Source organism: Choloepus didactylus, chromosome 7, assembly GCF_015220235.1.
Source record: "Choloepus didactylus isolate mChoDid1 chromosome 7, mChoDid1.pri, whole genome shotgun sequence".
In the NCBI taxonomy this organism is placed as follows: domain Eukaryota; kingdom Metazoa; phylum Chordata; class Mammalia; order Pilosa; family Megalonychidae; genus Choloepus; species Choloepus didactylus.
Genome location: NC_051313.1, coordinates 51,588,812 through 51,611,617, shown reverse-complemented (window position 1 = coordinate 51,611,617; position 22,806 = coordinate 51,588,812). Strand labels below are relative to the sequence as shown.

Below are 22,806 nucleotides of genomic sequence, written 5' to 3'. Positions count from 1 at the left end.
TATTCTAAAAAGTGGAGCTTGACTACTGCAGTTATTAGAGTGGATCATATGAAATTACTACTTTGGTACACCAAAATGGTTGACTATCCAATCTCATTGTAAGGTGGTCCTCTCCCAGGAATCTTCAGGGCACTACTGCAGTGAGATCACAGTGCAGATAGCACAGGTTGGTAGTTGCAGGTTCCTTGGTGAGATTTTAGTAGATGGTCATGGACAGCCATTTTCATCAGTGACTAGCCTATAACATGCTCTAATAACATACAAGATCATGGAGCTTCAGTATCTTAGACTATCCCACTTCCCACCCCCAATACAGGTCAACATTTTACATCTCGCTAAAGTTAGCACACTAAACTCATTGCATTGATCCACGCGATTAAGTGTCACAAGTACACATGAATATTGGACATACACATACACACCTGCCCTTTTTAATAATACTGATAATGTAGATGAGCCCATCTAGACTCCCATGCTGCATAAACTCTCCTAAAAGCTTGATTTCAGGGTGTTTTCCATATTGTTGATTTCCCTCTCAGTCACCTTCCTTTCGATTTGAGGCAGGCGTTTCTGGAAGTTTCCACTCAGCAGGATGTAGAGAAAAGGGTTAATGCTGCTGCTGGCATAGCTGAGACAGATGGAGAGGTAATACCCCACATAGAAGGCCAGCATAGGCTGCTCCATCTGTACGTTCACCAGCTGTATCACGTGATAGGGGGCAGCACTTAGGATAAAGACTGCCACCAGCACCAGCACCATCTTTGTCAGCTTCATCACCCGCTGCCTTGGAACACTGGGACTGTAACTGCAAAGAAAACATTAGGATAGATGTGAACATAAGCTACCACAGAAGTGATAAGGCAATGGTTTCCTAGAACTTTTAGGACAGTTCACAGAGGTTTTGCAGTGAAATATGAAGCTCATTTTTTGTTCCTACTTATTCAGAGCATTGTGACGAGATTCTTTTTCATTCTTGTTAATAATTTCCCTGATTTTCCAAAGCTGGAACATTTTGAGAAACAAGATAGATGACACAGTATTGCATTATAACCCAAAGTATTAAATAAACCTACATGAGTCTATACTGATAAAAACAAATGATTGAATAAAGTTAGGGGAGAAGAGACAAACCTATTTAACAGAAGAATTCCCAAAAATATATGTAGCTTAATTCCTACTTCCCTTCTATTCCCCTTTGAGGGTGGACTAGACATAGGGACTCACTTCCAAAGAATAGAGAAAGGGATAAATAAGAACTTCACAGTGGAGAAACCTGGAAAACTCTACTGTAACCAAGTGATAAATGTCCAGCGATGCCATGTGGCAATCATGTACCCACTGATATGATGCAATGAGGAGAGCTGATGCTTTCCAAAAACATATAACTACAGTCTAACCGTGAGAAAAAAAAATCAGATAAACCCAGATCAGGGGACATTTTATACGATATCTGGCTAGTACTCTTCAAGACCATCAAGGTCATGAAAAACAAAAAGGATGGAGAAACTATTACAGGCCAAAGGAAACTAGGGAGACATGACTACTAATTGCAGTCTGGATTAGATTCTGGAACAGAAAGAGATCTTTAATTGAAAAACTGGTGAAATTCGAATGAAGTCTGGAGTTTGATTGATAGTAATGTACCAATATCAGTTTCTTTGTTTTGACAAATGTACCATGGTAATGTAAGATGTTAACAATGGCAGAACTGGGTGAGGATTGTCTGGGAATTCTCCGCACTATCTCAGCAACTTTTCTGCAAATTTAAAATTATTCCAAAGTGTTCAAAAATTATTAAAAAATCTCCCAATTTGATCATATTATGCCATATTTACACATTAAACAGAAATTTCCCTGGGGGACATGGTTGAAGCAGATGAATAAGACTTGGGAATAATACAAAAAGAAAGCTTGGCAGCAGAAAATTAGTCTAATACACTTCTTCTGCAGCTCATCAGAGCAGGCACCATCATTCCTCTGACTTCTTGCATTTTGAGGCATCTGTACTATGTGAAGTTTGTTTCATAAGATGCTTTTAGCATTTCTGGGGAAAGTGTTAGGGCCCAAATGATCTGATTCGGAGAACTATTTTAAAAGGGCTCAAGCATCCTCTCCAGCTGCCAGTGTCTTTATATTTCACATGATTCCATTTCAACCCTCTCACAAATTCAGCTCCCTGGGGTGCATTTAAAAGATCAAAGTTATTTTTTTTTCCCCTCTATAACTGTGGCTGCTTTTTTTTTCTATTCTAAATAAACCACCCTTAAATAATGTAAGACTTTCAAAGAATTTCAAGAAGCTAAATGGAAAAATAGTTGTGAGCAAATTGACTACTTAAACTGTTGATACTGTGGGTTTGTCACAGATTTTGATAAATGGGAGTTATATTGCTTACATATTCTGTTTTTATCTTCACAGTGTTACATATGGTGTGCAGGGAAAACTTACCTTTCCAAAGAAATACAAAAGTCTATCCAAAAGACAAATTTTAATAATAATTTTGACCCATCAGGTTATGTAATTACTGTATTACTCTTTTGAATGAGTTGGTATATAAAATTTTAAGGTGAAAATGTTTTATATTTATTCATGAAGTTTTAGAGATATATATCTTTGAAGTTCCTTCTCAAGTTTATTGTCTCCAGGTAACTCTTTGGTTTTATTTACTCCTAGTCAGCCTCCCACTAAGAATTCAAATATTAATGAGATTCGTCTCCTTTAAATTAAAAAAATTATAACAAAACTTAGAAGATTGCTCTTAACATTTAAGATATATGCATATGTACACAACTCTGCAAAATGTCCAACAAAGACATTTAAATGACATTTGTTGATGGCAAATATAAAATTATTCTTTAAATAGAATCTCAAGTTCTGCTGACATTTTAAAGAAATCATTACATCAGTGATTTCAGCATTTACCACTGAGAGATCCTCAAATAGCTTCTGTAGAACATGTCTTATTTTGAGAAAATACCTTACTTATGTAGACATATATTAATGCCTATATGTGGAAGAATGGCATGTTTTAAGTGATTGAAGCTTAAGTTTCCATTGTAGATGTTTCAGGTCTGAATTGTTCTGTTAACCAAGAAAGCAAAAGAAAACAAATGCTTACCATCCAGCAACCTTATTTTGTTGATACATGTCCCAAGTATAGCATAAAATTAAAATATAGCATGCCAGAATCAAAGGTAAAGGGAAAAAAAAAGTCACCATCGTCAAATAAAGTGTATACCTGCAAAATGAGAGAGAGAGGACATCACTGTTACTTTCACTGTACTAGGAATTAGTTTTACAGTTTGAGAGGCATAATTCTCTAATTTTTCAGGGTCCAGGATGAAAGTCCTTGGGCAAAGCTAAGGCTCTTTGGGTGTTTTTTTTTTTTTTTTTTTTTTTTTTTTTTTTGGAGGAGAAAAGAATTTATTTACTATCTTGCAAGATAGGGCGTCCAGCCAAACACATGGAAGGAAGGCTGGCGCGCCCGAGGAAGAGAATGGCGATGTTTAAATCTCCTACTCCTAATTCGCAAGTCCCTCCCCTGTTTCCCCATTGACTGGGTACTACAGAGGTTACAGCCTATCCGAGAACACTAACTAATTCATCTTTTGAGATTTTAATTTGTACAGCCAATCCCAGAGAGCCAACTAGCTCATTATTAAGATTTTGAACTGATTAGCCAATCCCCCCCCAAATTTTTATTTTTTTGCTGTGAGTTCCCGCCTCTGATACTACCTCATGTCTCTTTACATCAGGCAGATTCTCTCTTCTCTTTGTCTGGGGCTTGTTTAAACTGGTTTTGCCTCCATTTCCCTTATTCCATGCTGTCTCTATGTGAAAACGAAACTTATTCCTTTCTTACAGATTCCCTCCTCTTTCTTTTTAAACACTTTTAGTTTTCACATTTTAGATTCTCAAATTTGCTAAGGGCTTTTTCACATTTTTTATCATAGGGATCTTTTTTTTATTTTTGATTCTAGTGGTTTTGATGGGTTTTTGAACTAGCCTTTGAGCACACGGGATTATGTAGCACCCATCTGTTATAAACATTTTGGCTGGAATGATAAGGAAAATTAAAATAGATGTTGCAATTCCTTTCCATTTCTCGAACCAATTTTCCAACCATTCTATGAGTGGGTTGTTAATGCTAGAACTCTTTTCTAGTTTTTGAAATAAGGCTGTTAAGCCTTGTAGGGCTTTGGTGATAGTTCCATTAGGTGCAGTATTATTGGGGATGAATGTGCGACAATTTCCCCCAACTATAGCACAGATGCCTCCTTTTTCAGCTAGCGTTATGTCTAGGGCCATTCTGTTCTCCCATGCCATTCGGCTAGTGGCATCTAACTGTTCTGCTATTTTTTAATGACATTCCTGGTATAGTTGATAAATTTTAGCTGATGATTGACATTTTTATTGATGGTGACCCACCAGAATAAGGATGATTTAAATTCTGCAGCTAATTGATTTTTAGCTTTAAACTCTTTAGGAACTTTCTGGGGAACCCCTATACTATTTACAAACATTTTTTATTGAAGGAACTAGGTACACTTTGTACATTTTTCTTTTCTCCTTTGCCTTGGGTTGGTACTTTATTACTTTCAAATGCCAGGGTAAATGAGATAGCCAATTGAACCAGAGCACAGGTTCCTCCCCACCTTTCAGGTAGTGTTGGCCAGAGGATGCCCTTCCCACAGTACCACCAGAGGTCTGCTCGGGGTATAGTTAGGCTGGAGAAGTTGCCAGTACTATCCTTGCTCACATTCCACACCTGTGTACACAAAGCCATGGTACCAAGATTCTGGAGCCCTTCTTCCCATCTGGAGAGACAGGCAGAGTGGTTTCCGGAACCAAGGTGAGATGCTGGTATGGCTTTGACACTTCCCTCCTGGACTGGAGGGAAAAGGGAGGACAACGTACTACAACTTTCACCAGGAGTAGCATTTTGAAAGAGGAGTGTTATACATTTAAACTCCCTTTCATGCTTTTTCATCCCCAAGGGGAAGGGCATAATCTGAACAGTGGGTTGTTTGGTTGTACAAGCAAACAGTTACTTCTGTTTAGACTCTGGATGGTATGTTTGCCCCATTCTACCCAGGCATTTGTATTTCCATAACCTGTCTCTATTTCTGTGGTTTGCTTTAAGTCTTTGGCCTTAAGTATTCTAATGACCTTGGGGTCAATTTGTACTGGAGAGTTAAATTCCAGCCAAGTTTTCCTTAATGGTTTTTCCTTCAACCTGGGTTAAGACCCATCCCTCATACTGTGTGGTCCACCAAGCAGTGTTCCAAGAATAACAGGGGTTAGGTGTCTCATAAGTTATACTCTCAAATGTTTGCTCCCCAACAATCTTGCTTTCTACTTGAACAGTCTGCTTACATAAATGCTTATATTCCTTCCTCAGTTGTTGCTGATGTTTTAGATTTTTACAGCTCATTACTTGACAGACATCAAATTGTACAGTTTGAGACTTTAAGCCTTTGACTACACTTATAACCAGCTTAGCAGAACCTGTTACTCCTTGAATATAGAACATTATGATCAGTATAAGCAATTTCATCATTAAGCTATACACAGAGCACAATGCAAACATAGGGTTTAATCCAGCCCTTCCTCCCTCCTAGTATGTTCTTTCAACTGTTGCCTATTTAAGGTGATCCTTAGGGGATCTGAGGTAGGAGTCACTTTCCAGGATTCAGGTTGAGTTGCTGGATACTTATCGTCTGGTTCAAGCACCGGTCCCTTCACTCGTGTGTAATGAGTCCAGCCTCTTTCTGCCGTTCGGACTGCCGTCTTAGTTGTCAGCAAGACTTGATAGGGTCCTTCCCAGATCGGTTGAAGTTTGGATTCTTTCCACGACTGGATCAGAACCCAGCTGCCAGGCTGATGTCGATGGGCAGCAAATTCAAGAGGCGGGGTCTGAGCCAACAGTCCACAGTGCCTGAGAGATGATAAAGTAGAAGACAAGGCCAGTATATAATTCTTAAGAAAAAGATCCTTTGTGTCTAGGGAGGGGAGCTCTCCAGTCCTCCTAGGGAAAGGCAAACCAAAAAACCAAAGGCCTACACCTTATAATTGCCTAAGTACTAAATTACACATGGCTTGCACCCCTCTAATGACTCCCCTAGTGTAAAACTGCTAATACCTGCTTTAGGTACAGACACTCCTGAAGTCATGTGCATGAAGAGCAGCAAGAACTTACCAACATTTCGGGCTGGAACAATTAGACTAAAGGACAACTATAATTTACAATAACCTAAGATTAATGAACATAAAAAGGCTTACCACTCTTAAATGCTAACTTAAAATTCAGTTTTTAGTACACCTAGTTTAGTGATGCTTGAATATACGTGATTCACATATATGCATACCCTGAACATACACACAAGTTTTGCTGTTAGATGAGTAAAAACCCACTCTCCAGGGAGAGGAGGACAAGCCTTGGTGTGTAGTATTTGACAATATATGTGGTGTCTTTATTCCTATTAGACTCAATGTTAAGATAGCAACCTGGCATTACCAAATGGAGACCTGGGAAGAGATATGAACCATTCACTGTTCTAAGTTTGTTTAATTCAGCTTTAGTGAACCTTAAACCCTTTTCTAGGAACATTTACTTGCACTTTGAGTATGGACCTTTTGCTTTTGCCCAAAATATATCAGAAAAATTATTCTGCTTTTTACAAGAATACACAGTCTCATATATCTGGAACACAGACACATATAACTCATATACACACTCATAACCATATGAAACAGACATACATTCCCATTTACAAGCATGTATAGCCAATACACTACTGTTACACATACATAGAAAACTTTTACACAGTTTTTCTCACTTTTTTTTTTTCATTTTTCACACTACTGTGAAACTGCACACAATTGCCCAGCTTTAGAGTACACACAAACTAGTATATGCTATAGACACAAAGAAATAGCTTCAGTTTACTATAGATGAGTACACAGGAAATTTTTGCCAAGTTTTAAATTACACACTGACAAACTTTCACAGTTTGAAAGACTCCTACGTAATTATATTACATGCTTTTATTACATACAAATACAACTATCCCACATTCCTGTGTAAACATACAACTTAAACTCCCATTAGATTCATGAAGTTTTAACTCTCAGAATGCATCCAAATACAGTCCTAAAAAATGTGCATATAACTTCCTGTATACCCTGATACACACATTAAGGGACTTTAAATGTAGCTTCCACATGCCTTAGACTTAATTACACAGCACACTAAAATATGTAAATGTATTTATTAATACCTGTTTAGCCCCACATAAGTATATGAATAGAGAATCACACAAACCCCATGCTACAAATTCCCTTCCTCCTTTTTTTTTTTTTTTAAACTGCTCCAATTACTTTTCTATCTCACTTTTGTCTGTTTCCTCCCTGGCTTGTTGACTCTCTGAATATTTCCTCTAATGGCTTATTCAGCCATTCATCGATTTTTGGATCTTCTCTGAATATTAGGCTAAAATTCCTTTATATAACTGACCTTTTAAAGTCTGAGTTATTAACAGAATGACATTGTATTCTTGGGGCTTGAGGGAGTGGGAGTCCAACCCTTTTTAGAGGCTTTTGTGGCAGCCCTTTTCTTTTCAAAGTCTGGGGTGATGTTGGGGAGATTACCTTTTTGGCCCCACCCTTCTTAAACATCGGGGTGCCACCCAGACTCTGCCTCTTCGGGGTAAAGGCTCTACCTTCTCTGAACAGTGGGGTGGCAGCCAGGCTTTTCGCATTCCCCTGGGAATGTGCTCCACCCTCTGGGTCCTGAGGCGGCAAAACTTTTCTAGAGCATTGAGGCGGAAGGCCCACCCTCAACCCCCAGGGCAAACTCACCCTTTTCATGCATGTGGGCCACTCCACTCTCCCAGCCTGAGACCACTTGACTTCAGACCTCAACTTTCATCGTTCTTTGGGGATATGGGTACAGCCAATTTTATTTTAGGTGGATGCAGTCTCTCTCTCTCATAGCCGCCCTCTTTCCCATTTCCCTTTCTTCTCCCAAGAAAGGGATATTTACATAAACCAAAGTTTAAGAATTAAGTTAATTGTTATTCAGCTAGCCTTGCTAGGCTTTTTATTAATGATTCTTACCTTTCTTTCTTTAAGAGCCTTTAGAAACAGAAACTTTTGGAAATCTCTCCATTTTTTTTTTTTTTTTTCTTAACTTTTGGTGGGTTGTAATTACTGGAGCAGTCAGCATTAACTGGCTCTCCAATTGCCTGGGGGCATAGACTGCTTCCACTAAAACCCCAGGCTTTAATGGTTCCCACCCCAGTGGGGGAGGGGAAACCATAAGGTGGGGGAATGCTTATCCCAGGTTTTAGTTTCTTTTTTTTTTCCTGCAGCCACCACATGGCACAGTTCAATTCTGCCTTGGAAAAAGGTTTATTTTTATTAACATGACACACGAGGTCAGCACAAAGCCAACTCTTATCTGCCTTATATTTTGGCCAGAATATATTTGGCAGCAAAATGCCTTTTTTTTTTTTTTTTTTTTTTTTTTGTCTAAACATAACAATAATATTTGATCGTTTTCTTTTACCCTTTCCCTTGGTCCAATTACTTTTAGCCCAATGTTTTAACATGTTTCCCAATGGATTATTTAGAGGAATGTTCCCCAGGGACCCTAAAGGTACCCCCTTCCCTTTATTCCCAGCCGGCTGACTGCCTCTATTCCCCATTCTGAGTCTTGCCTGAGCATCTTTCCCTTAGGATCAGCTCTAGGCTCATCAGAATGTCCCCATTCTGAGTCTTGTTTGGGCATCTTTCCCTCAGGATCAGCCCTAGACTCTCAGAATGCTTTAACCACCAAGGTAATATAATATTTCTTTCCTTACCTTGGTCCGTGCACGGAGTTGCCTGGTTAACCAGAGGCAGGCCTTTTCATTTCCCCCTTTTCTCATCCACAACCGGCAGATTCAAGCATCTGGTCTCGGGCCCTTTAGCTGCCGGAGATGGGCCCCCAATGGCGGAGTCCGAGACCGCTCAATCAGCGGGGCGCGCCTTCCCTTTGTCCACCTCGGGGGTCCCCCTCCGAAGCTTTGGATCCCGGACGAGCCCCCAAGTTGTCGGAAATAAAGTGGTACCTGTAAGGGAATAAACGCTCTCTCGGTTCTGGAGGAGAAAAGAATTTATTTACTATCTTGCAAGATAGGGCGTCCAGCCAAACACATGGAAGGAAGGCTGGCGCCTCTTTGGGTGTTTTTATGTGAAGTCCTGTTCTACATTGTTCTCTGGCAACAAGGCTTGTCCCTTCTTCAGCAAGCCCAGTCTACTGAGCGCAGGACAGGTGAGGCTACTTATTATTATTGTTGTCATTAGTATTATTAACAAAATCAGCAGTACAATCACAGCAGCAGGCAGCTTTGCTATGCACTAGGCAGAGTTCTTAGTGCTTTATATATTCTAATCCACTGGATCCTTGCAACCCTTTGAGTATGATGTCATTAGGCTCCTCATGTTACAGAAGAAGAAACTGAGGCACAGAAGGATTAAGTGGCTTCAACAAGGTTACTTAACTGGTAAGTGGCAGAGAGGGGATTTGAGCCCAGACAGGCAGTTGGGCTCCAAAGCCCACAGTGGTGCCCATAGCACCAGAAGCCCTCCCCATGGGCATGAGTGAGGCCTGCTGTAGAATCAGCCAGTCCATCCTCGGTGTGCCTCCAGAGGGAATTCCCGATGTGCCAACTCCATTCCTGCACGGATGCCAGGTGTCCTCCTTCCTGGCAGAAACATGTCCTTGGGAAAAGAAGGCAGGGCCTGCTAGGGTGAGTGTGGGCAGGACGGCAGGGAGAGCTCCTGCCACCAGAGGGGCCAAGGGTGTAGCACCATAGTTCTAGCCTCAGTTCACGTAGGACTCAATCCTTATGTGAGCAGCAGAGTCTGTAACCTCAGAGTGTCCTTCCTGATAAATAACCCAAAAGAGCAGAAGCAGCTGTTGGTATAAAACAATCAACCTTTTTCCCCCCTTTTCTTTTATTTCTTTGACTCTGGCCAAGGTCACATAGTGAGACTTGGATTGTGTTCTCCTTTTAGATAGGTTGGGGGACATATTAGCATATCAGCCACCAGTGATTGTCATTTCAGCATTTGGGTCCTTCAGTTGGCTGATAGTTTTTATCTGTGAGAGAAGCCAACACTGGTGGGAGAAGTAACGAATGGACAATCTTATGTATGTCACCCTCGTATGAAGATTTTTCCCCTGGGTTTTTGACCTTGCAGGGCCTGCACCTCCATCCCTCTTGGGCTGTGTCTACATGATGAGGAAATGGCTCATCTATTTGGCAAGCGATCAAGTGGGAAAAGGAATCTGTCAGGTTCATGTGAGATAAGGTATGAAAAAAGCACCTAGCACAGTACCTGGCTTTTAGAAGATGCCCAAAAAATTTTAGTTGTGGACTTCTAATGCTATGGTCAAAAATTTCAAATAGAAAATTTTTGACTTAAATTTTCTTTTCAACTTCAAATGTAAGAACCCAAATGGCTGTGTTGGTTGCATATTGATAAAGTATGTCTTGGTAATTCTTAGGCACTTTTAGAAAACTCTACCCCTTATTTCATTGATGCATTCCTTGTTTGTCTGGCTGGCTGCCATGTATCTTTTAAATCTATATTTAAATATATTTGCAAACACTGAGGTTAAATTCAAAATCTTTTTATAAAGGTTACCAGGAGAGTAGGCACTCCTCTCCTTAAAATCAAACTATCAACTTGATTGTGGACAGCAGAAAACTAGGCAGGGAGACTGGCCAGAAGAGGTTCCCCAAGGGCTCTCTATGAGCCTGCTCACATGTTGACAAGGAGGATGAAGTACTTCACAACTTAATTCAATTCTATTTTTCTTAAGTTTTAGCAACTTACCTGAGTACATCGTCAGGGGATGTTAAATCAAAAGCACAACTCTCAACCCCGTCTTTAAATTTGATGACCTTGGAGTAGACCCAAACAGGCAACGCCAGAATAAAAGAAGCTGCCCAAAGGCCCAAATTGATGCGGATAGTCTTGTGCCTCGTTCTCCAACTCATAAGTCGAAATGGTTGGACAAGAGCCAAGTACCTGCAAAGCCAGTTAAGAAGTGTTTGGAAACAATCAATAAAAGCACTGAGCTCCAAGGATGAAAGGTTCATGACAAGAGTAAATTATTAGTATTATTATCCTCCCTGAAGCACACGTCTATCAGGGTAAAAGAAAGTTATATTTTTTAAGAGTTGGCTGGTACCTGTAGAGAAAACAACTCTTGACCCTGAAAGTCTGAATAAACCACTCACTGAAATAGCTGTCACTTCCATGAACACTCTGATAATGGCCAAATTCTCTAGTGCAAACTCTTTCTTTACAAAGGTGATTCTCTTGTGGATGAGGCACTGGAAAACTTTGTCTCCGAACAGGAATGTCCTCCAGGAGGAAGTGACTCTTTTCCCTGCAGGATTTACTAACATTCAGGCAGGAAGGAGGAAAATGTGGGAGCTGATAGAATCCCCCCAGCAGGATAAAGTTCAGGCCCATCGGTCAGACATTTTGCCTGTACAGCTTTGCAGTAGGGTCCCCAGGCTCTCACTGGTTCAGTTCACAGAAATCATAGGAGCGTGACTAGTATAGACAATGCAAACTCCTCAGGGAACTTGGGCTAGAGGCAGAAGGGAAGAAACTAGTTAATTTCATGGGGGAAGGTTTTTTTTTTTTTTCATTTTAGACCCAGAAAAAAGGTTAATCATTAATCAAACTTGAAATTATGACATATCAAATATATTCGGCTCTCCAGTAAATCCAAAAACTTTTCCCAGCCAACTGAAAGCTAAAGGATGAAAAAGAGTACAGATTCAGAAGGAAAGGTATTTGAAAAATCTGTTTGCTGGGGATCAGGGGTGTTGGACATTAGTAGAAATTATAAAGGATGGTTTCAATCGTCACTTAATTTTCTTCAGTTTTTTGTAGAGATATTTAATAATGATTCAGAAAAATGAAAAATCCCCTTCCTCTTGCTCTTCCAATTTTGCAAAAGAGGCTGGATGTTCTGCATTCAGTTTAAGGGACTGCTTGGTGTGTAGGGAGAGGCTTTTTGCATAGGATGCCTCCACTGCCCCTCCCTTTCTACCCTACACCCTCATTACCTGTGGCTAAGGAAAGAAGTCCCCAAATATGTGATCTGAGGTGTGTGTATGTGTGTATGTGTGTGTGTGTCTGTAGGTCACCTGCACCCCTCCCTCCCTGATGGGGGAGGGGGTGAAGCGGTGATTGCATAACAGTCTGGCCATCATTCTGACTGGGGTTAAAGCTGATGGAATCGTGGTGTCAACTGGGTGGGAAGCTCTTCTCTGATTGTATCTCTCCCTGGCTGAAAAAACCTTCAATGGCTTTCCATTGCCTGGCAGGTAAAATTCAGAGTTCTTATCATGACCCACAGTCTTTAACCATCTGCTCAATGAAATTCCTGTTCATTCATTCATTCATTCATTCATTCATTCAATGAATGTTCACTGAGCCTGGACCATAGACCAGGGACTGTGCTGGGTGCAGGGGATGCAGCAGCATTAAACTAATAGGCAAGGTTTCTGCCCTCAGGGAGCTCCATTCCCATGGTGTAGACAGACTTCAAGTCAGAAGCATGTGGGTAAATGTATAATCCCCCACAGGGATAAGTACCAGGAAGGAAAAGCTCTTTTGGGTTGGTTATTGTGAAGGACATTCTGAGGTTACAACCTGTGCTGCTCCTCCTAGGATTGAGCCGTTGCCTGACCTGAGGCTGAAACTATGGTGCTACACCCTTGGCCCCTCTGGTGGCAGGAGCTCTCCCTGCCATCCTGCCCACACTCACCCTAGCAGGGCCTGCCTTCTTTTCCCAAGGACAGGTTCCTGCCAGGAAAGAGGACACCTGGCATCCATGCAGGAATGGAGTTGACACACCTGGGAATTCCCTCTGGAGGCACACCGAGGATGGTCTGGCTGATTCTACAACTGGCCTCACTCATGCCCATGGGGAAGCCTTCTGGTGCTGTGGGCATCACCAATGGCTTTGGAGCACCAACCCGAAAGAGAAGAATCACCTGTTGGTACAAAATAATCAACCTTTTTCCCCTCTTTTCTTTCATTTCTTTGACACCGGGCAAGGTCACATAGTGAGACTTGATTGTGTTTTCCTTTTAGAGAGGTTGGGAGCATATTAGCATATCAGCCACCAGTAATTAAGTGCAATTTCAGCATTTCGGTCCTTCAGTTGGGTGACAGTTTTTATCTGTGAGAGCCACCAACACTGGTGGGAGAAGTAACGAAAGGACAATCTTATGTATGTCACCCTCATATGAAGATTTTTTCCCCTGGGTTTGTGGCCTTGCAGGGCCTGCACCTCTATCCTCTTGGGCTGTGTCTACATGATGAGGAAATGGCTCATGTAATTGGCAAGCAATGGAGTGGAAAAAGGAATCTGTCAGGCTGACTCAGCATCAGTGGAGCTAACCCATCCTACACCACACATTGGTTAAAAAGCATGGCCTTGATTATAAATTGAGAAGCATGCTCTCTACTTTGAGAATTCTCTTGCACAAAAGCAAAAGGATATACAAATGCATAAAACAATACCATTATTATTCATTTCTGACAGAACAAATGATTTATAATAAACTTGTCATTCTTTTGTTTATCCATCTGAAGAGCTGCTTATCACTTCCCTACTCCAAAGGCCCACTTGGAAAGATGTGAGAGACAGTGCACAAGAAGAAGCTCTGGATGGAGCCAGGAAAATTAAAACACTCTTCAAGACTCTCATTCATTCATTCATTTATTCATTCATCAAATACTTTTTGAGCCTCTACTATGTGCCAGGCACTCTTAAATAGACACTTGGGATACAGCAAAAAAAGATTTTGCCTTTGTGGAGTTTATATTTCTGGGGTAGGTGGAGCTAGATAATTAAAGGTAAGGAAAAAAGAGAAAATAAGTAAATTATGTAATATATTTGAAGCAAGGGAAAAAGAAAAAGTAAATCAGGGCAAGAGGGTAAGGAGTGCCAGCCTGGGCTCGGGTGGAAAGTAGAAGTTGAACTGAGATTTTAAGTGGGTTTTCCCAGACAGCATATCACTGCAGTGCATAATACAGCTGTTATGGGGGTCTGTTTCTGTATGGAGATATTTGGTAAGACTGGTGGCATCTGGATGATGTGGGAAGCTCGCCTGATTCCTAAAGAGGCCTGGGAATGAGGTAGTTGCAAGTTATTTGCCATTTCTAGAGCCAGACAGCCCAGATCTGTACTGGGCTCCATCACTCACTGGCTCCATAAGAGCTGACATCATCTTCATCATCACCCCAAATATCAATAGCTTACATGGTTGGTGAATATCGCTTCCAGTTTACTTCCTGGCACTGAAATTTCTTCATAGCTGTAGAAGAACCTGTATCTACTCCACTCATTCCTTAGAGAGAGCTATCAGATGATAACAAGAGTGTATGAGACAGTGACCACACCAAAATAGCCCTGGACAGTTTGGTTCTCAGTTCTGCCGCAACGTTCCATGCCCTTCCAGCAAATCCCCTCACTGTGCTGGGCCTGAGCTGCCTTACTGCTATAATGATGGGGGGAGTTCATTCTGGTTTCCAACTTTTCATGATTTTATGATTTTTCTCTTATAGTGAATTGTAAACAAAACTAAGGCAAAAAAGAATGATTACAAAAAAGGAGATTTTAGTGTTTAAGTTTTCCATAAAAACATTCTCTCTGTAAACACTGAAGAAAATATTCTTAAGTAATCAGGCATATGATGAAACAAACAAAGGAAGAGGAGCTTTGCTGTTACAAACAAGCACCGAGCTATTTAAATTGGAACTACGTTGGGGGAGGAGAGGTACCACTGAGATATTTCGAAGTCTCTTCACTCACCTGTCCACACTCATTACAGTCATGATGGCACTACAGGCAAACTGGTTGCAGGTATCCAGGGATGTGATGATGGTGCAGAGAGGCCCCCCAAATACCCACTCTCCCCCCTGGGCCCACTGGTGAATAAGAAAAGGCATTCCAATGATGTGCACCAAATCAGCAACAGCCAGGTTGCAGATGTAAATGTCAGGGATCGTTTTTTTCCTGGACCTGAAAGAAATAGAGAGAAACTGATTGACATTAAAAGTATGCACTTTCTTCAATTTATGCTGCTTGTTGTAAACTTTCAATTGCCATAATGAATTTTAAAAGTTAAAGTAAAACCTACAAAAATGCACATGTGGATGCCTCGTCATATATATATATATATATATATATATATATATATATATATATATATATATATATGTATATATATATTTCAAGCTATTTATCTCATAACTAACTGTGGTGGTTTAAAAATGTGTCCATAAATTCTTTGATACTTCTCCTTTCAAAAGATGAAATCTAATTCTCTTCCCTTTCATGCAGGTTAGATTTAGTAATTTGCCTCTAACAAATAGAAAGTGGTGGAACTGACAGAGTGTGATGTCTGAAATTAGGACATAAAAAGCATGTGGAGCTTTCTCTTTGCCCTCTCCTGGATCACTGGCTGTGGGGAAGCCAGCTGCCATATTGTGAGAATACTCAAGCAACACTATGGCAAAGTCCATTTGGAGCAGAACTGAGGTCCCCTATCAACAACCAGCACCAGCTTGCCTGGTGTCTTAGTGAGCTATCTTGAAGGTAGATCATCCAGTCCCAATCAATCCTTTTGACTGCACAGTCTGATTGCAACTTTATGAGACATGCAGAGACTGAACCACAAAGTTAAATGGCTCCTGGATTCCTGACCCTCAGAAACTCTGTGAGATAAAAATAAATGTTTAGTGTTTTAAGTTACTAAGTTTTAGTGTAATTTGTGACACAGCAACACATTACACTAACTCTAAGCTTACCCAGGTAAAGGGATTAGTCTTTGCTCCTCTCTAGTACCTAAAACAGCAGCTAAACAGATAAGAAATGGTTTCAGTTGTGCAATGCAATTTCTGCCACTGAAGTTGTACGTTCCAATGCTAACTGAGGTCATTATTAAGAAAAATTTTCAACAATTACATAGAAATATTCTGGTAAAACCTAACCCAATAGCAAAAATTATTAATGAAGTCCCTGAAATCCAGCAGTGAGGAGAAATCCTAGATGAGTGAGCTGATAGAGTGCACTGAGAATGGGCTCATGTCTCCTGCTGGGAAGAATGAATGCAATACTATCCAAAGGGGGTACACTCATCTGTAGATAAAGGGATCTTCTGAGAGCAGAAATTTAAATTAAAATTCAGTTGATTCCTATCTTCAAGGAGCTGGGACATTCAGTAGCCATCAGATATCATCTTTATCAGGGAGATGTTATTCATTAATTCAACAAATCTTTCATTGATTTTGATTTGACACCAATTTGATACCAATTATATGTCAGATGCAATATTGGGCTCTGGGGCTGCAATACTAAATAATATATATAAACCCTATCTTCAAGGAGTTTATCATCTAGACATGTATGAATAGATGGTCACATTACAACAAGCACAAGGAGCACACAGAACGGGTCCCCACCCACCCCTTCTAGAGATGGTCAAGGTGGGTTTCTTGACAGAGAAGGCATCTGAGCTGAAGATAAATAAGAATTTGAAGAACAAATAGGAATTATCCCTGAACTTATACCACAGTTGTTAGTTCCCTCTGGATTCAGGGCTATTGTTCCATTGTTTGGAAGGTAGTGTGTGTCTTTATTATTCAGTAGCTGCAAATTCTATAGGCTGTGAACTTCATTTCCAAGCCATCAAATCCTTGTGTGAGACATCAGACCGGGAGAGGATGTGTTACCCAGGCCTTGGCAATGTACAGTCTGTGGGGAAGTTACTGAGTCCTTACTTAACAAAAATACTCTGGGCACTAATAAAAACAGCTTGGTTCCCTGCCCCCAGGAGACTGGTGGCTCACATAAGAATGACCAAGAGGGAGAAGAAGCTTGAGGAAAAGATCATGCCAACCAAAAGAGCACCAAGTTATGGTCCTTGGTCTCTCATCCCTCATCCTCTCCAGGCCACTGGAAGTGGAGAATGGAGAGGGGCCAAGGGAGGAGGACAGACACTAGAGGTCAAGTAGAAAGAGTTCCACGTTAAAAAAGATACCATAAGCATTGGCCTATAAACAGATGATATTTGCATTTGAATGGGATATAAACCAAAAGCGGTTGTTCAGGTCTTAATTGCCAGTAATTAGATCCTTGTGGCCCTTGCTCTCCTCTAGACAGGCACCCATCATTTACTGATAATGAATTATGGCAATCCCATTGTTGAGGACAGTTCATGCCATTAACTGGCAATTAAAAATAATTAAATAAAAATATTTCTAGATAATAGATATTCTGCATGCTTCAAAGAGAATTCTGAAGCAAATGATGCATTTATTTGCACATAGGTGCTCGGGCAGTGAAAACACATTGTATTTATTACTGCTTTCTTTACTGAAAGTGACAGCATGGAAATTAAAATAAATAGAAATTGTATAATTTCTAACTCTATGATTTGCATTCATTTTTAGGTCTAATTTATGTTCAGATTTATTGTTGCCAGACTTCATTAGACTACTGCTTCTCATGACCCAAACATTCTAAATTAAAAATGTAGATTAGTGATAATTTTGTCTAACACATTTCCCTATGGTTGTCATGGCTGTTTCTAATGCTCAATAATTTGAAAAGCAATCAAATAAATTATGATACTCCAGAACCCCATGCAATATATGATATAGTTGTTACAAATCATAGTTTGGAAGAATATTTAATCAAATGGGAAAAACACATGTAGTGTTAAGCAAAACACAGACTATCGACTATGTGTGTAGCATGATCCCCAAATTTGTTTAATACATTTGCTTTGAAATATGCTGGAGTAATATGTCAGGGGTTCATAATGGCTATTTATTTGATAGAAATAGTAGTACGACTGATTTTTACTTTATTCCTTTGTATTTTTCAATGTTTTTCAAGTTTTCTATAAAAAACATGCTTACCTTTTGCAATCAGAAATAAAACTATATGTTATGGGTTAAAGAAAACTAATAAAACATAAAACCACCTATCCAGGTGTTGAGCCAACTATTTGACAGCTTGCTGTCAAATCCATTCCCCCCCTTCCCCAGCTCTGTTCTCAGGCTCCCTTGAAGCCAGGCTATTTCCTTTCCCCTTCTGCTGCTGGCATATGGGCAGTGGTTGCACCCTTTCTGTGTCCCCAGCTCCCTCCTGCAGCACTCCGTCCATGGCCCTGGCTCCCACTTTGCAGCTCGCACTATGGTTACAGCTCCCACCAGGCAGACTAGACTCCTGGGGTCTAATTTCATAGAATAAACCACCTTCTCTCTAGGTCCTTCCAGTTTGGGCATGGGTGGGGTTGTTGGGGTAAAAAAGTGAAAGAATATAACAGTGCTCTTGCCAATCTGGCTAATCTCTGGGTTGCCTCAACATTCCCTGTTTGGCATTTAACTCTAAATGAATCAAATTCCTTTTGTGAACGACTTCCAGCCATTCAGTAGTGACTTCCAGAAGTGCTGTGATAGCACAAGTCCTAGGTCTCACACCAGCACTAGAGAACAGACTTGTGTGACTAGAGATGGCTGCCAAGGGTGGGAGAGTTTAGAGTAGAGTTACATATTTGCTGACTCTGGTCTAGATACATAATGTGATATAATGGAAAGTGAACCTAACTGGGGATTCTATTTTCATTTCAATGTTTTCACTTCTTGTCCTTGGGCAAAATGTTCACCCCTATTAGATTCCAAATCCTCTTGGTGCATTGGCCAACTGGTCCACAGCAGCGAGATTCTCCAATCAGCATTCCAGTTCATTTGGACAGAGGTGACTGGTGCTATAGAATCTGAAATGCAGGGCATGTGTGCAGCTAAGGCTGTGACTCAACCCCAACAAGATCTCGTGTATGATTGACACTCTGGGAAACATAAAGGGCTGGATCACCAGTTGTGATTTAAGTTAGGTGGGAAAAAGGAAGAGACCTCTCCTCTAAAACATTGCCCCTTTCTGTCTGTCTCTGCAACTGGAATCCCACCATTAGACAATATTCACACTGTCCCTCTTGTAATCACTGTATAAAATGCTGACACCATTTGGAGGATTAAAAGCTAGGATGTTTCTGTAATTTGTGATTTTGTGCAAATTGGTTGACCTGACAGGGAAATGAGGGCAGGGAATGACAGAAAGGGAACTTTTTATTTATCAAGGGATAAGGCACATCTTAGAAAGTCTTTGTCCATTTGAAGAGGCCCCTCAGTGGATAGGAAAATGATGTGTTCAGGAGATAGAGGTGGGGACTGGTAAAGAGAAAACCTCATCTCCTTTATTGAAGTATTTTCCCAGGGCCTGCTTGTGCCTCTGGAGAATGGCTGAGTAATAAGAGTTGAATTCATTAGTCTGTCTCCTGAGAATGTAAGGGGGAAATATTTTGTTATAATTGGCTCAACTTATCTCTTGCATTTTCTAAACTGGCTTCCTTCTGATATGCAGTGACTCTAAGGTACAACAGACTAGTAGTTATCTGGCCTCATTACTTTATGGTCACCTTCCTAATACTCAAATTGCTTCTTGATTTTTAGAAGAATCATATTGAACATCTTATTCTTGAAGCTCCATCTCCATAAATTTAATTTTTCATAAATGTTTTTGGTCTTCCGTGGGAAAAATTCATAAACTAGTTCACTCACTGCTTGCTTCCCAGTGCACTAATGATCTTACTAACTTTCAGTTCTATTATTGATCGTACTACTGGTTTTATTAATCATATTCTGATACAAGTGTTTTACCATAAACGAAAAGCTTGTGAAATCTTATTTGAACACTATCTATTTCCCCTTGTTTTAGTGCAGTTTTGATATTTTAATTGAGCAACCCATCTATTAAGAAAGTAACATAAAAAGTCATGGCAAGGCAAAATACAAACTTTAATAAAAATTGCCTCAAAATTCTTGGAGATCAACTTGCAAAATAAGTGTTGGATAACTTCGTAGCAATAAAAAATTAATATTGTTTCCAAATTATTTTTAAAAGGTTAAAATGTTTACTTAAAAATCCATTAACATTCTTTTTTTCTAATGTATTTTCTTACATACCTCTAAAATAGCAATATTATGAACAAATGATAGATATTTCACAATCCTTGCAAAAAAATTAGTTAGCTTTTCTTTTTCCTACCTAAGTGACTATTTATTCTATGTTAAGAATCTGTTTCCATGCATTATTAGCTTAGCATTGACTTTCAGGAGAGTTCACGTTCCATATTCCTTCCCTTTTTTCCAACTGTGTCACCATATAAGTAGGCGATAGCAGGCTCTTATCTATTGGTATGATTTGAGGGGGACCCAGAATTGCTCTGCCTCTAAATATGCCTTCAGTGGCTTGTCACAGGGCCTGAAATTTCACCATTGAAGAGTCTTTGCATATAAAAATTGCCTGTGAAAAATGCAACCATATCTCTGGGCTATTTCTAAAGGCTAACACTTCATAAGGATTTGGTTTCTCACCAGTTTGTGAGACCAAGCTCTGTGGGTGTGGAACCCAGTACATGCTTCTTTAGGAGAGCATGATAAATTACTGAGGGGTCCAAGGGAAAGATGGAAGGAAAAGTGGGCAGGTGCACCAGACAAATATGGACAACCTTGAAACCATTCCAAGGACTGGCTTTTTTCTAGTGCTCCATAAAACATGCTTTCAGGTCTAAAGAGCTGGTCTAACATCTCTTATACATGCCGTGGGCTCTCCCTATATCTGCAGCTTTCCTGTCCCAGAAACTGAGAGCCCTTCTTCCCAGGCTATTAACTTTCCACTTAGCATTCCTGTTTCCTTGAGGCTTCTTGGCAATCTTTGACTGGGTCCATTTCCTTTCCTGGGATTTATTATTTGAACCCTCTCTTTTTTTTCTCTTGATTGCTTTTAATGGCTTGTATTATTTTCCTAATTACTTCAGATGTTTAAATCTTATCTTCCCAATTAGACTATAAACTTTTTGGAGGCAAACAATGCCATAATATTCTTAAATATTTTCATAACTCCTAAGACAGTGCTGGACATGCAATGTGTATTTAATTTTACATATTGAGTTCAAATGTTTTTTGCAACACAATTTTTTGTTATGTAGTTTAAAAGGCTGTTTATTCATAACCACTTTTCAGGACTTATTAATACCCAAATTCATTCAAAATAGAATCTGAGCACACTAAATATTTTTTCAATTATGGATGATGTAAAAAAAGATCTAATACCATCAGCCCTCTACACTTAACGGAGATGGTGGCAATAAAAGTTCAAAAGGGGCTGGCTAATGAGGAGCTGCTGGGGGAAAGTGACCACCTTATGTGCTTTCTCAGAGATTGCCACCCTCAGTCGCAGCCACATCCCGTGAGCTGCTCTTGTTCTTAAGTGGCCCTGTGAGGACTCTCCTATCCACATGGCTAATCCAACAACCACCTTTGCAATTTTCATTCTTTCTCTGTTTCTTTGTCTGTTTTTGTTAGTGTGGAGGAAATCTGGAGTCACAGAATCTGAGTTCAAGCATCAGAACCATCACTCACTAGCTGGGTGATGCTGGATAAGTTATTTACTCTCTGGAACCTCTTTCTTCAAATGGGGATAACAATAGTACTCTGTTTTGAGGAGTAAGTGCATTTACAAATATGCTTTGTAAATGTAATGTGTTCTACAAAAATTTGCTGTCCTTATGTGTTAGTATCATAATAGTGAAAAACAACCATTAGATAGATAGTACCCCAAAACAATGTCTTTTATAGTATATAAATATGGAAGACATTTTTTGAAATAGTGGTTATAAGTATGATCAGAGACCAGGATAAAAAATATTAACTTCTTGTACTGATTACAGACCAGTAAAGCTTAAATGTGAAAATAGTCAAGATAGCAAAGATATCAAGTAGTGAGAGTATCTGCACTAATTCTAAGTCCATTTTGTCAAATCTGTAGAAAAACATAATCTGTTCTTATTCTCCAGGTTAAACACTATTCTCTGGGTTTGTGAGAAAAGAGGAAATCACCTGAGGGAGATGAGGATGTGGAGCAAGGCCAGGAGGTAATGGGGAGCAGATGTCTCTCAGCTTGGCCTACATGGGGGTGGTCTGTTCTGAGGGAGACCCCACCATCTGAGAACCCCTGCATCTCCATGTGATCAGGGAGTCCCTGTCTTGCCCATGTGAGTGACAGAGTCTCTTTCACAGCCAAAGCAGGTCAGCTTGGGAAAACTCTTATTGCTTGGAAAGAAAATGGTTTCATTGCCTTTTTCAAGCCCTGCCTAGGCCCCACCCTAGAGGGTCTGAGTTAATTGGTCTGGGGGTGCAACTGTGTATCAGGTGATTTTAATAGGATTGAGAATCATTGCTCTAAAAATTCACTGGCCCACCATAAACACTGGCCTTGGTCTTACCATTTTGAGATCTACCAGTCAAATTTGACTTCATATGGTGAAAATAACCATAAAATCTTCATTAATTGTTTTAAGCAAATATTTGCAAAACTTGATTTCATGAAGCCTAATCCTACAGGGGAAAAAATTCAGTTAGGGAATATAGAATGTGGTTCCCTAAATTATGGAAGAAAAGAAAAAGTCCTTACCTTATTATGGTGACTACAATGAGGATGTTGCCAATCAGCCCCATTGAACAGATAATCCCAATCATGGAAGGGAGAATGACTGCATCCACAAGGCTGGGAATTTGATAAGCAAACTCTTTATTCCAGGACTTGTTCAAAAGTTCAGCTGAGGTATTCCAACAAGATGAGTGAAGTGAATTCAT

General features: G+C 40.0%; 1 protein-coding gene across 1 annotated transcript; it reads right to left on the bottom strand.

Annotated features, from left to right (window-relative positions):
- Positions 1-489: 489 nt before the first annotated feature.
- Positions 490-22,806, bottom strand: MCHR2 (melanin concentrating hormone receptor 2). The gene is made up of 5 exons (XM_037844774.1): positions 22,625-22,806; positions 14,897-15,106; positions 10,888-11,082; positions 3,119-3,238; positions 490-805 (listed from the first exon to the last, which is right to left on the bottom strand). Exons 1-5 carry the CDS (start codon positions 22,804-22,806, stop codon positions 490-492), a joined length of 1,023 nt encoding a protein of 340 aa, XP_037700702.1.

Excerpts from the sequence above, each read along its gene's own strand:
- MCHR2 (XM_037844774.1), bottom strand. The coding sequence starts at position 22,806 with ATGAATTCACTTCACTCATCTTGTTGGAATACCTCAGCTGAACTTTTG. Across the intron at positions 15,107-22,624 it reads ATTGTAGTCACCATAATAAG|GTCCAGGAAAAAAACGATCC; the intron begins GTAAGGACTTTT and ends TATTTCTTTCAG. Across the intron at positions 3,239-10,887 it reads TCCCCTGACGATGTACTCAG|GTATACACTTTATTTGACGA; the intron begins GTAAGTTGCTAA and ends CTCATTTTGCAG.